Below are 14,146 nucleotides of genomic sequence, written 5' to 3'. Positions count from 1 at the left end.
TCGAAGCACAGCATCGGCCTCCGTAGCGCTCCGCCAGCCCGCGGTAACGGCTCCTCGCCCGCCAGGGGGCGCCTCGGTCCGTCCCAGGCGCTTCCGACCGCGGGCAGGTGACGCGGCGCCCCGCCCCTCGGGGTCCCCGCCCGGCGCGCGCCCGGCGCGCGGGTGCCGGGCGAGAGATTAAACGGCGGGAGGGGTGGGGATGGGACGCGAGGGGTCACGTCAAAGCGGCGTAGACAAAGGGCGGGCGCGCGCACGTCTTTACGCACGCCTCGGCCAGCGGCGGCGGCCAAGGGCGGGAGGGATCGTCCACGGAGGAATTGGGAGCTCCGGAGGCTCGCGGTCGGTGAGTATGACCGAGTTCCCGCCGGTCCTGAAGGTCACTGGCCCCAGGGGAGCCGACAGCGGGCCCGGGGGTTCGGGGCCAGGCACCCCGCGAGCGGCCTGCGGTCTGGGAACCCCGTCCCTACGCCGCTGCGGCGTCAGGAGACACCATTGCCGCTTCCTGGGGTTTCCCGGCCCGTCGGAACGTTCCGCCCCCTCGACCGCAGTGGAACAGTCCGCGCCCCTCCCCGGGCGAGCTCGCCGCGCCGCCCTCGGGTCCCGCCGCAGCGCCCCGGAGGCCGGTGTCGGGCGGCTCCCGCCACTCCCTGCTCGGTCCGGTCCCCCTCCGGATGGGCTCTCCGGGCTTCTCCCGCATCCCAGGTGCTCCGCAGCCCGTCCTCCCCGAGCGTGGAGGAGTGGAGCTCGGGAGGGCTGAGGGGGTATTAGAGATCACGAGGAGGCGCCTTCTCCTGTAATTTCTTTTCTTATGTCCTTTGGCTTCGCTGGGATGTAGATTTTCTCGCTTGTTCTCCAGAGGAACCCATTTTTCTTTCTTTAGAATTTCTTAACCCCCGAAATCCCTTATCTTTCCGTTTTGATTTCACGCCCTGCAAGGCATCCTCCTACCAGAGGGTCTTGTTTATTTACTCACTTCGTTTCACGTAGGGTTTTAACTTCTGCAGTTTCAAAGTTAGAGAAAACATACTGTTTGAAATATATGGTATTACTCTGTGGAAATAAGTTCCATACTGTACTAGATATAAGTGCCTCTCACTGCTCATGCCCTCAGTGCCATGGATCTTCTCAGTGATAACCTTCTTGACAGCATTTCCTTTCTGGTTCATTTTCCTTAATTTTGACTGAACTTTGAGTGCCTCTGCTTAGTTTCATCTCCTGTAGATTCTCTCTCAACCCAAGGGAAATGGTGTGAAAGCAGTTACCGTATGCCAGAGACTGTAGAAATGAGTCCTGTAATAATGCCAGTCTGGTATTCTCTTCTCACTTTGATAGAGTTTTTTTGTTTGTTTGTTTTTTTGTATTATGCGTGCCAGGCCTTTGTATTATGGAGACTTTCAGACATAGAAAAATAGATAAATTAGTGAGCCAGCATGTGTCCGTCATCCAGCCTCAACAACTGATCTTCAGGTTAAGCCTGTCCCATCCATGTCCCCCTTCCCTAAGCTCTGGGATAAATCCTTGATGTCAAAAGTAGCTTGAGATTCAAAATAAAAATCGTACTGTTGTGTAAAATCATAATGTACTTTTTCGGGGCATAGTCTACTGTTGGAAGTTCTTCAACTAAGAAATACGTAATAGCATTGGAGAAGGGCCAGAAAAGGACACCTAAAATGATCAAAGTGCTGGAGGACAGGTTGAAACAAAAAGTCTTCAGATGTGGATGAGAACTTCCAGGTCATCTTTCTAACTTTTTTTTTTTTAATTTTTTTTATTTATTTGACAGAGAGAGAGACAGCGAGAGAGGGAACACAAGCAGGGGGAGTGGGAGAGGGAGAAGCAGACTCCCCGCCGAGCAGGGAGCCCGATGCGGGACTCGATCCCAGGACCCTGGGATCATGACATGAGCCGAAGGCAGACGCTTAACGACTGAGCCACCCAGGCGCCCCAACTTTTTCATTTTTAATGCACCCTCAGGGTCCATAGATGTTCAGAGATTTGTCCAGATCAACCGGGAATAAGAGTCCAAAGAGGCTGGAAACCTCTCCCAACTCCACATTCAGTCTTTTTTCTCCTGTACCATAGTACTACCTTTAAGTTGTTTCTTTCAGGAAAGGGAAGTGTGTGGGAGGGCTATAATGAAGACTTTTACAATGAAAGGTTTGGATGGGTTAATAGGAACTTTCCCATCAAATTCTGGAATAATAAAACTAGGGGATATGTCTTAAAATATTTCTTAAGCCAGATATGGGACAAATGAGAAATTCTAATCACAGCTTTTAGTAAACATGGGAAAATTGTGACCTTAGAAGGGGAATACCAGACTGAATAATTACAAACTTTAACAGATGTAGATAACATTCACAGCTATTTAAGAAAGAGTAACTAAGGGAAACTGGGATGATTTGGCATGCACTCCTGAAGTTTTGCTCTTGATAGAAGAGAGAACGATAGTACCCTTCCATAGAACATCCTTTCTTGCCATTAACAGATAAAAATCCTAGGCTGGGTGTAACATGGATTAGGTGTTTGCCTTCTTTTCTTTTTTTGTTTTTTACAAAACCGTAGTATGTATTTCTTAGCACATTTTGTGCTGTTAAGTTTCCTTATCTCAGGAAAGACAGGTAAATTCAGTACTTGTACCTCAGTCTTCACCCTTAAAATTGGAGGGGATATTGTACCTCCAAGGAATGCTGTGAGCAAAGGAATCTTTGTATATAGAGTTCATTGAGTTTGCTTTTAAGTTTGGTTTATATGACATAACATAGTTGTTTATAAATTATTTTCAGGATGGACTTTTGTCAGCTTGTGCCTTAAATACAGTGGTCGTCACATGCATCCAGCTTATGGAAATCACTGCTGAGATAACAGCATTGGGGTGTCTTGGTAAATCATTACCCTACAGACATGGGTGCAGGGAGAACTTTTATATTTTGTGTGGGTTTTGTGGGTTTTTTGTTTTTTTGTTTTGTTTTTTTAGTAGAGGGAGGGAGAAGAGGGAGAGAGAATCTTAAGCAGGCTCCATACCAAGTGCAGAGCCTTACACTCAGGACCTTGAGATCATGACCTGAGCCGAAATCAAAAGTCAGCACTTAACTGAGTCACCCACCCCTTGTGTGGGTTTTTTGTGTGTTTGTGGTATCGGAAAGAGTACAGTGGTTAGCTAGGATTCTAGCCTAGTAACTGGTTTCTGCTGAAGAATAAACCACTTATCTGTATGCACGTCACAAAATGTTACCTTTTATTAAAAATCTCTTGCTTTCTGGAGCTAGAAGCTGAGATTATTTGATCCTGGTTGAACTGTACTACAAAATTGTTTTTTCAAGTAAAGTAGAACCTCATTATGGAGTGGCATTTACGTCTTTCTGTATCATTATGCTCAGGGGAGGACTTGACCAAATATCATCAATTTCGTGTATCACTAAACTACAAAATACTTAGGATAGCATGATGAATGCTTTTTAAAAGCACCGAATTTTGGAGTTAATAGGAATGTTATAAAGCTTGCAGTTTTTCCTAACTCCTTTAAAGGTACTCTCTGTCCTGTAAAACATGCATACCTGTGCACCTGCCACCCAGTCACAGGGCCTTGTCTCCTTTCTTTGGGCACTCTTTTAGTTTGCCTTGTGTTTGCATTGCACCTCCTTTTAAACTATAAGCCCAAGATCTGCAATATTAGAATAATGCTTTGTAAAAAGTAGGAGCATAATAAATTTTTGTTGACCTTTTGAATTAAAATACCAAAAAACTGATGAGGAAATTGAAATCCAGGGAAGCTGAATGACTTACAGACCAGATAGTAACAAAGCTGTGCCTGAACTCTTAGCTAAGGAGACTCCTGAGTTCCAATTCTAAGTTCCTCTACGGTATCATTTTCTTCACACAGCAGAGGAATGGGGAGGGAAAAAATATTTATGTATATGTTTTTTTCTTTACCAGTTACACATATTTTATTTTCAGGGTCTGCTTTAAAAGTTTTTGATCAGGGGCGCCTGGGTGGCTCAGTCAGTTAAGCATCCGGCTCTTGATCTCAGCACAGGTCTTGATCTCAGGATCGTGAATTCGAGCCCTGTGTTGGGCTCCACGCTGGGTGTGGAGCCTACTTAAATAAAATAAATAAAAAATAAACGTTTTTGATCGGTGCTGTCCAATAGAAATACAATACACACCATATATATGATTTTACATTTTGTAATAGCCACTTTTATTTTTTTTAATTTTTTTTTCACGAAGTATTTATTTGTCAGAGCACAAGCAGGGGGGAGTGGCAGGCAGAGAAAGAAGCAGGCTTCCCACTGAGCAAGGAGCCTGATGCGGAACTTGATCCCAGGACTCTGGGATCATGACCTGAGCCGAAGGCAGACACTTAACCAGCTGAGCCACCCAGGCATCCTGTGTAAGAGCCACTTTTTAAAAAGTACAAAGAAACACACGAAAATAATTTTAATCATGTATTTTATTTAATCCAAATTATCCAGAATATCACTTCAACATGTAATCAATATATAGATTATTAAGGATTACATTCAGTTTTTCAGAGAACATTCAAATCCACTGTGTATCTTATTTACATTTACAGCATATTTCAATTTGGACTACCCACATTTCAAGTGCTCAAGAGTTATATGTGGTTAGTGGCTGCTGTGTTGGACAACAGAATCACTGTCAGCTGAGCATAAAGATAAAGGAGCATTTTAGGCTCTTAGTAATAATTCTGAGGTTAAAATAGTTTGTGGTTGTATTCATTGGTTTTTTTGTTTCATGTCTTAGTGATTTTTCTTTGCATAATTAGGATTGTTTCAAATTTGTAGCAAGTTGAACAAAGAAGTCTGATGGTCCACAAATTTTGTACCTTTGTGATGAAATGCTCTCTCTCTCTTTTGGTCTGTGGGATCAATCTTTTCTCTCTCTCTTTTTTTAACCATCTTGACCATTTTTAAGTGTGTAGTCCAGTAATAATGCTTTCTCATTTTAACACTATTTAGTCATTGGGGGGAAAAAAGCTTGATTTTTTTTAAAAAAAAGACAGTAACAAAACTAAGTAATAAAATAACCTAATAAAAAATAGGTAAGGATTTGAACACTTCACCAAAGAAGATAGATGGATGGTGAATAAGCAAACAAGATGCTCAATATCATTGGTCATTGGGGAAATGCAAGTCAAAACTATGAGATACCACTTCACATCGATTAGTGTGTCTAAAATTAAAAAGACTGATCCTGGGGCGCCTGGGTGGCTCAGTCGTTAAGCATCTGCCTTTGGCTCAGGTCATGATCCCAGGGTCCTGGGATCAAGCCCCGCATTGGGCTCCCTGCTCCGCGGGAAGCCTGCTTCTCCCTCTCCCACCTCCCCTGCTTGTGTTCCCGCTCTCACTGTATCTCTATCAGTCAAATAAATAAATAAAATCTTAAAAAAAAAAAAAAGACTGATCCTATCAAGTGGCGGTAAGGTTGTAGAGCAAATGGAACTTTCATACACTGCTGGTGAGGATGCAAAATGATGGTACAACCAGTTTAGAAAGCAGTTTGGCGGGATGCCTGGGGGGCTCAGTCAGTTAAGCGTCTGCCTTTGGCTCAGTTCATGATCCCAGGGTCCTGGGATCGAGTCCCGCATTGAGCTCCTTGTTTAGTGGGCAGCCTGCTTCTCCCTCTGCCTGCCATTCCCCTGCTTGTGCTCTTTCTCTCTCTGACAGATAAATAAAATCTTTAAAAAAAAAAAAAAAAAAACAGTTTGGCAGGTAAACATACACCTGCTTTAGACTCCGTCATTCCACTCCTAGGTATTTACCCAAGAGAAATTAAAATGTATGTCCATATCAAGACTTATAGATAGCAGCTTTATTTGTAACAGGCCCAAACTGGAACAATCCAGTTGTTCATCAGTAGGTGAATGCATAAGCGAATGTGGTATATCCATACCTTGGACTACAGCTCAGCAGTAAAAAGGAATGAACTCGTGACATGTGCCGCAATATGAATGACTCTCAGAATAATTGTGCTGAATGAAATAAGCCAGACAAAAAAAGATTAAAAAAAAAAAAGGCCAGAAAGTTGCTTCCAATTACATATACAGTACTCAAATGTAAAAACACCATCTCTGAGATGGAGCTCGCAGAGCAGCATTCAGGTTGGGTAATGAAACTTCTTGGGTCTTAAAAACCCCAGAAAGTTAAATTGTCCTTTTTTAGGCTGATTGCCCCTGAATATCAAAATATCCTGTGTCCTTTGTCCTTTTTTTCTTTTCCAGCTTCGAAGACTTCATGTTGCTCTGGGGGAACTTGGTACCAGGTTTCTTACTACCCAGTTCCAACTCAAGTTAGTCCTTTGTAGGCAAGGGGAAAAGTACGTAAGGTCAGGGTGACCTTAGCTAAGATCAAGACCCCAAAACTGACCCTATTACTGTCGTCTTTCTGGTGAGTTGAGTTATCCTTTAGCTTACTCTATCTTGACTTTGTCTTGAACCATTTATTTTATCTAGGATTGATGTCAGCTCTATGTATAGTCTTGATTTTTTAGCACTTCAGGTTCACTTCAACCTAGTAGCTCTGAGTGCTAACCTGTTTCCTTGGAAACACTGTATACTTTCTCCTAAGCACCAGCATTCCATTCAAGCAAATTTCTTATACTCCACTACTCTGATACACGTGACATTCAGTTCCCCCCAGCACTATTACCTATTCAAAATGGTAAATAAAATTTTAAAGGTAGCAAAGATAAAGTGACCTCGCCCTCACACTCCTAGAGGCAGCAGCTGTAGCCATTCTTGTATCTTTCCAGAGATCTGTATCTTTGCAAATACATATAAACTGTATATTTTTCCTTTTCCTTCCTCTTAATTGGTATTTACTGTGGACATTGTTCTGCATCTAACTGGTAGATTGTTTCTTTATCAGTGCACAAGTAAATGTCTTTTTTCATTTAACAGATGAATAGCATTCCATTGTATCTTCTGTTAATTGTGGACGTTGATGTTTCTTTGGATATTACAAAACAGTGCTGCAGTCAGTAACCGTGCACGTACATTGTCTTGTATATGCATCAGTACAGGGTTTCTCAGCCTCAGCACCATTGTCATTTGGGGCTGGATAATTCTTTGCCGTAAGAGGTGACCTACGTATTACAGGATGTTTAGCAGTATCCCTGTCGTCTTTGTACTCGTTGCCAGTAGCTCCCCATCCCAAGTCCTGACAGCTAACAAGGTCTACAAACATTACCAAATGGTAGGGGGAGTGTTGGGGGAGAGGGGAGAGGTTGGGGGGCAAATGGCCCCTGGTTGAAAACTACTGTTCTAATTTACCTGTTTTTTGTTCGTTTGTTTTTTGTTTTTTTAGAGTGTGTGCAAGCAGGGAGGGGCGGAGAGAGAAGGAGAGAGAGAATCTTAAGCAGGCTACACGCCCATCATGGAGCCTGACGGGGGGCTCAATCTCAGGACCCTGAGATCATGACCTGAGCCGAAATCAAGAGTTGGATGGTCAACTGACTAGGCCACCCAAGCACCCCTCTAGTTTATCTTTAGGATACATTTTTAGAGGTAGGATTGCTGGAGCTAAGGTTATGTGCATTTAAAATTCTGATGGCCGGGGCGCCTGGGTGGCTTGGTCAGTTAAGCATCTGCCTTCAGCTCAGGTCATGATCCCAGGGTGCTGGGATCGATCACCTGCATCAGGCTCCCTGCTCAGCAGGAAGCCTGCTTCTCCCTCTCCCACTCCCCCTGCTTGTGTTCCCTCTCTTGCCATCAAATAAATAAATAAAATCTTAAAAAAGTGAAATTCTGATAGCCTTTACTGAGTTGTTCTCTAAAGAGGTTGTACCATTTTTATACTCTAGCCAGCAGTATTTGAGAATATTTTCTCATCGTCACCAGTATGGTGGTTTATAAAATAATTTTTTTTTGCCATCTCACTAGTTTTAATTAACATTTATGTGCTTTACAACTAACCTTTTTACTGAGCACCTAGTGCTTGTTAGGCATGTAGTATTTTTTGGCCTGTGGGTTTTGTGACATACTTTGAAATGCTTTCCTCTCTATCTAGCTCTCTTAAAGTTTGGTATTTAGAACTGAAGACAGGGGCCCCTGGGTGGCTCAGTCAGTTGAGCGGCCGACTCTTGATTTTTGGCTCAGGTCATGATCTCAGGGTCCTGGGATCGAGCCCCATGTTAGACTCTGGGCTCAGCAGGGAGTCTGGGGTTCTCTCTCTCTCCCTCTGCCCCGCCCCCCGCTCATGGACGTGCTCTCGCTCTCTTTTGCGCATGCGCGTGCTCTCTCTAAAATCGATAAATAAATCTTTAAAGAAAAAAACTGAAGACAATACCCTGGGTTTCTTCTGATCCCAATGGAATGATGGTACATACCATTTATTGAAATCTAATATGTGACAGACATTGTGCTTGGTGTGCTTAAAAAATGCATTATCCCTTTGTTGCCTAAGCATTTATGTTTAATGAAATGGTATACTTTCTTTGAGTTGGTATGTGACATCTCTCTAGACATATTCTGGTAGTTATGGTCTCCTGAAGTAGGACGTGTCACAGAGAGCTAGCTGAAAAGAAACGCAATTGGCCCTTGAACAACATGGGCTTTAAAGACTCCGATTCCCTGTACAGTCTAAAATCTACGTGTAACTTTTAACCTTCCTAAAACTTAACTAATCGCCTACTGTTGACCAGAAGTCTTACGGATACAGTCGATTAGGTTAACACGTATTTTCTGTGTATGTGTCATATGCTGTGTTCTTATAAAAAAGTAAGCTAGAAAAAGAAAATGTTACTAAGGAAATCATAACGAGGGATGCCTGGGTGGCTCATTTGGTTGGTTAAGTGTCTGACTCTTAGTTTCGGCTCAGGTCGTGATCTCAGGGTTGTGAGATCGAGCCCTGCATTGGACTCTGCCCTGAGCATGGAGTCTGTTTGAGGTTCTCTCCCTTTCTCTCTCCCTCCCCCTCTGCCCCTCTGCTCCCTCGTTTGTGCGTGCGTGTGTGCACGGACTCTGCCTCAAAATAAATAAAATTTTTAAAAAATCATAAGGAAGAGAAAATACATTTATGGTACTGTGGTTATCAAAAAAATCCATATATAAGTGGACCTGCACAATTAAACCTGTACTGCTGTTCAAGGGTCAACTGTATTTGATTCTGCAGTTAGAATCATAATAGTCCCTGTCTTGTGATTGGGTCAGAACTGATTTAAATGGAGTTCCCTGTTATTTTTTCTTCCAGGATCCTCTTTTTCTTGCTAACAATCATTAGAGTGTAAAATTATGATTTTTGTATGCTTGTTTGCTTAATGCTTGTCTCTAGGCATATTTGTTCACTACTAAATACCGCCTGACATAGTGTGTGGCACATAGTATGTGCCCAGTGAATATTTGTTGAATGAATGAACTCGTCACTCTGAGAACTGAGGAGCACTGGAAATTGGGTCGTTTGGGGGCTTAAAGGCCCAGATGTGCCATTCAGTGGGTTGAAGAGTTTAGTTAGCTTAGTGATGGGCTCTGTCACATTCCCTTCTAAAAGGCTGAGAACTACTTGGTTCTTAGGTTTTTCTCTGGACCCTTTGGGCTGTTAGGGGAACTTTGGTCCAAATAACTCTCCGTAAGTTTGGCTGAAAGCTGTGGAAATTAAGAGAATGAGCAAATACTACCTCATGCTTATGGAGTCATGGTTATATTTACTTGAAGCAAAGTGATACCCTCTCCTAAATGAGCAGTTATCTGGAAATTGTGGTGTGGTAGAGCTCTGCTGTGACTAATTTTCTGATAATATTTCCAGAGATCAAAGTTTGTGTTAAGGACGCCTAAGACACCAGTCTTCTGGCTTTAATGGCCGCTCGGCTAATCCAGCAAGATGTTTGGAACTCTGTCTGATAACTGCAGTTGGCTTGCTTTTTCTCTTTACTTCTAAGAATTTATGTGAGGATTGTTTAGCATTGGCCAGATAACTTGTTTGGCTAGGTTACTGTTCTCTCTGTTCTGGAGTCTGGCACTCATGAACATGAACTCAAGGGGTGGGGCAGGACCGTAGAGGGGAGTTCAGTGCCTCTGGGGGGAGAAAGGAGTGGCTGGATCATGGGTTGGCAAACTGTAGGGTCAGATAGTAAGTATTTTAGGCTTTGCTGGCCATGGTCTCTGTCACAAATTATTCTTTGTTTTTTACAATTCTTTAAAGATGTAAAAATGATTCCTAGCTAAGAGTCTTAGAAAAACAGTCCAAAGCCAGATTTGGCCTATGGGCCATGGTTCGCCAACCCCTGAACTAAGAGAGGAAATTAGTTTATAGCAATAATATGTTTAATGTTTTGGGGACATGAACCCAGAATAACCTTGGGAATTCTCAGTTGATTGTGATTCGAAGAAAAGAGATCTAAACTCTGGGATGGGAAGTCACAGTGACCCCAGTGTCCGTCATCTTGAGTCCATGGAACTCAGGGTAACCATGGCTAGTGGGACGGAGGGATTTTGCTGCTTCTTTTCCACGGGAATGCTGGACAAGGGGGACAGGGACGGAAGAGTGGGACAGAGATGTGGCCCTAGAATTAGGCTGGAATTAAACAGGTTTAAAGAATACAGTGACTCAGCAAATTAAGTCTCAGAAATATTTCTAATTTCCTCAGCCTCTGCTGGGATGTTGTTAGAAATCTGGCATGTAGAGTCAGTTTGGCCGGTTTATAAAAATGAAAGGGTAGGTTTGTACCTTGGATTCTGAGAACACCAAATTCTGATACATGAATCCAGATTGGCCTTGTGGTTTTTCTCTGACCACAAGAAGTTCTGTAGAGCAGGCCTGGCATGAAGGAAGTGTTAATTTATTTCAGGGTAGTTTGGGAGTTAGGAGGGCATAGTGGTTAAAGAGCATGGGCTGTGAGACAGATCCCCTGCTCCATACCTACTCTGCTACTTAGTAGCTGTGTCATTCTGGGTAACTTACTTAATTCTCTAAGCCTCGATTTCTTCATCCTGTGTCAAATAGCAATGGTAGTAAGAACTCCACCATAGGCTTGTGAGACTTAGGTGAGGGTCAGATATGTAAAATGTTTGTTATGGGAGCTCAGGGTCTTTCGTGTTGTTAGTATTCAATAAACGTTAGCAGTGATGATGATCATGTTAAAATGGAAGAACTGGAGGATCCAAAATAGGAACTAGTATTTGTGACTCAGTGCCACGGAATAGCATGTCCTGTTGATTTAATCACTAAATGCGTGGGAATGTAATGGGAGCAGTACTAGGTTAGGAGTCTGAAGAACTGGATCTGTCTCTGTCTGCCTTTGTTTCCTAATTGGTAAAACAGAAATAATACTGTTGACAGGTTATGAAAGAACCTGTGAAGAGGCTCTACGAGTTCTAAAAAGGCACTGGACAAAATTTAAGGTAAAGGTAGTAACCTGCTTATTTGTTCAATTTCTCAACCTTCTATAAATGTATAGGAGCGGAGCCAGAAGGTGGTTGGTGTGAAGCCGCAGAGTTTGCCAGAGATTTGAAAGGACGTTCCCAAGTGCAGGACTTGCATTGGTAACTTGTGGTTAGAGATAAGTAATATAAAATTGAAATACTTTTGTAAGGTATTTAAAGTAGTGTAGTTCACGAGTGGCTATGTTAATTGGAAAAAGCCAATTTGAAAATACGATTCAGATTGAGCCACCCTGGCGCCCCTATGGTATAGGCTTAAAGTTGAAAACTATGCACCTATAAAGAGAGGGAGCCCTGCATGTGCTGATGGAGTACTCTTCCAAGATATGGTAAGCTAGAGACACAAACCCAAAACGCAAGTTGAAGAACAGTGTGCAGAATATGGCATCATTATTGTTGCCAGGGTGAGGGGGTGAGTAGTAAAGGTAAGTTAGGATTTCCTCACGTAAGTGCAGAACACCTTGGGGAGAATATGAAGCTGGTAACATGGCTGCATCTGCTGGGTATCTGGGGACAAGTAGGAGGGAAATCTACTTTTTGTAGTATAAATGAAATGTGGCATATATCCGTATATGATGGATCTTTTGTCCAAACTTCTAAAATGTGGCATATATCCATATATTTTCTCTTCAAAAACTTGGCCACAGATGATATCGTTGGAATCGAAAGCTATACGAAACATCTCCGTTTGCCTCCCGCCTCTCCGTCTGCCAGACACCTGTCGCTGTGCCTGCTCCCTTTGACCTTGATGACTCGAGAAGCTGGCACTGACTCTAGGCTTACTCTGAAACAGTCCCCCTCACCCCCAAAGCATATTGATGTTTCTCCTCTTGATTTGTGTGACTGATGGTGTTTCTGTTTCCACCCCCAGCTTTGGCAGCATGTAAGCAACTTCTTGCCAAAAACCCAGGTCACCGCTGAGAAGGGGGCCTTAGGGAGAAGACTGTCCAGAGGAAACCAATGCCAGACACGTCTGGAGTTAACGCTCAGCGCAGGCAGCATGAGACATTCTGTGCCAGCCCCTGGGTCCTGCTGGCAAAGACTGTAGCTCTCCAGGTTGGAGGGTCCTGGAAGCAGCATGCACCAGGAACCTCTCTAGAGGAAGAATGGGGCCAGATGTGAACTCACTACAATGAACACAGTTTTCAGCTTATGAAGGAGTTTTAAGTAAAACAATTATTTAATTTCCACATATTCAAGTTCAATAGCCTTCTGTGTGAAGGCCAGCAGTCACCCCCCTCCACAGAAGTTATCAGGATTGTTCTGGCACCAAGTTGAACTCTTCTTGGTACTTCTGGCAATGACAGATCTTCAGGACAGATTTATCTACTAAATGCTCTTGAGCAGGAAAGAAAAAGTAAAACTTCTGGAAGGAGCAGAAGGGTAGCAGAGCAGAGATCCCTCCCTCACTACTCACTTTCACAGAAACTCTGCCTGGATTCGGATGCTTGTACTGAAGATTGGTCCCGCCACATTCACCTCCAAAGTCCATCGGTTCTGGGGAGAGCTGGCGTTTTTGGGCTGCCCCCTGTGGCCCTTTTTACTGTCCTGCCCCCAGGCAGTCGAATGATGTGAACTTGGAACGGGGTTTGCTATCCTTTGGGGACTCGCTTTCTTTCCCAGGCCGGTGCTAACTGACAGGACCATCTGAAGACGGTGGTTTGTTCTTGGGGTGGAGGGCACTGGCCTTGCCTGGATCTTCCACCATGTTCCTGTTGCTGCCTTTTGATAGCCTGATTGTCAACCTTCTGGGCATCTCCCTGACTGTCCTCTTCACCCTCCTTCTTGTTTTCATCATAGTCCCTGCCATTTTTGGAGTCTCCTTTGGCATCCGAAAGCTTTACATGAAAACTTTGTTAAAAATCTTTGCGGTAAGTTGTGCTGTTTACAAATGGTTGCTTCACGGAGGATGGAGGAAATGCTGTTATTAGTAAAGAGTTTTTCTTACCTGGCAGATTATTATCTCTCTATTGCATATGGAGAAAATTGGGAGAATGGGAAGTAGCATTTTTAGTAAAAAAAAAAAAACAAAAAACAAAAACTTCCCTAAATGTGTACTTGTGAAAGCCTTTAGCAGACTTTCTTTTCGAGCTAAGGTCCTTGTATACTTGATTCTTCTGAGCAAGGGAACCTATTCCATAACTCCACACCTTGCCTATTTATAATTTCAAAGAGAGGGGCTTAGAATTTAAGAAAAAATCACTGCCAGACTCTGCCTCTGCTTATGTAACAGATAATGAAACACGGAGCTGCTGCTCACATATTCCCTCACTAATAAGTTTGGGAGAGACTTTTCTCTTGTTTAGACTTAAATATCTTAAATAGATTCTTGCATTTCAGACAGAAGAAATTAACAGGGCAGGGCATTTGGTGAATTGTTTTATTTTCTTAAAGACAGAGGAGAAGGACAATCAATTTCTTAACATACGTCAGAACTTAGCTAATTATACCGCTGAACAAAACTGGCCACAGTGTAAAGGAACCGTTCCTGGAAGTTGATTTTTGCCACAGGACTTTTAATATCTATCCAGAGAGTTGGTACTTTATTAGCAATATCTGAGTTCAGTAGTCACCAAATCTTCAGTTATTCTTGTTCATAGCTGAGACCATATATAATTTGAGAAGTCAAAAATTGGAGAAGTTACTTATTCATATAGTATCTTATGGTTCAGAATAAATTCATTCATTTTCCTTTGGTTCCTTATAATTCTTCAGTGGACAGGGTATCTACATTTTGTCAGTGAAAAA

General features: G+C 43.1%; 1 protein-coding gene across 1 annotated transcript in view; it reads left to right on the top strand.

Annotated features, from left to right (window-relative positions):
• Positions 1-226: 226 nt before the first annotated feature.
• The window catches only part of GPAT4 (glycerol-3-phosphate acyltransferase 4), a 35,960-nt gene continuing 22,040 nt past the window's right edge, over positions 227-14,146 (top strand). Inside the window, exons 1-2 of the mRNA XM_032413346.1 lie at positions 227-343; positions 12,270-13,269. Coding sequence (XP_032269237.1) covers positions 13,105-13,269 — 165 coding nt within the window. The 5' untranslated portion in view covers positions 227-343; positions 12,270-13,104. The remainder of the gene's footprint in view (positions 344-12,269; positions 13,270-14,146) is intronic.

The sequence above is a fragment of the Phoca vitulina genome, unplaced genomic scaffold, assembly GCF_004348235.1.
Source record: "Phoca vitulina isolate PV1807 unplaced genomic scaffold, GSC_HSeal_1.0 scaffold15, whole genome shotgun sequence".
Taxonomy (NCBI): domain Eukaryota; kingdom Metazoa; phylum Chordata; class Mammalia; order Carnivora; family Phocidae; genus Phoca; species Phoca vitulina.
This window is presented reverse-complemented; position numbering and strand designations above follow the sequence as displayed.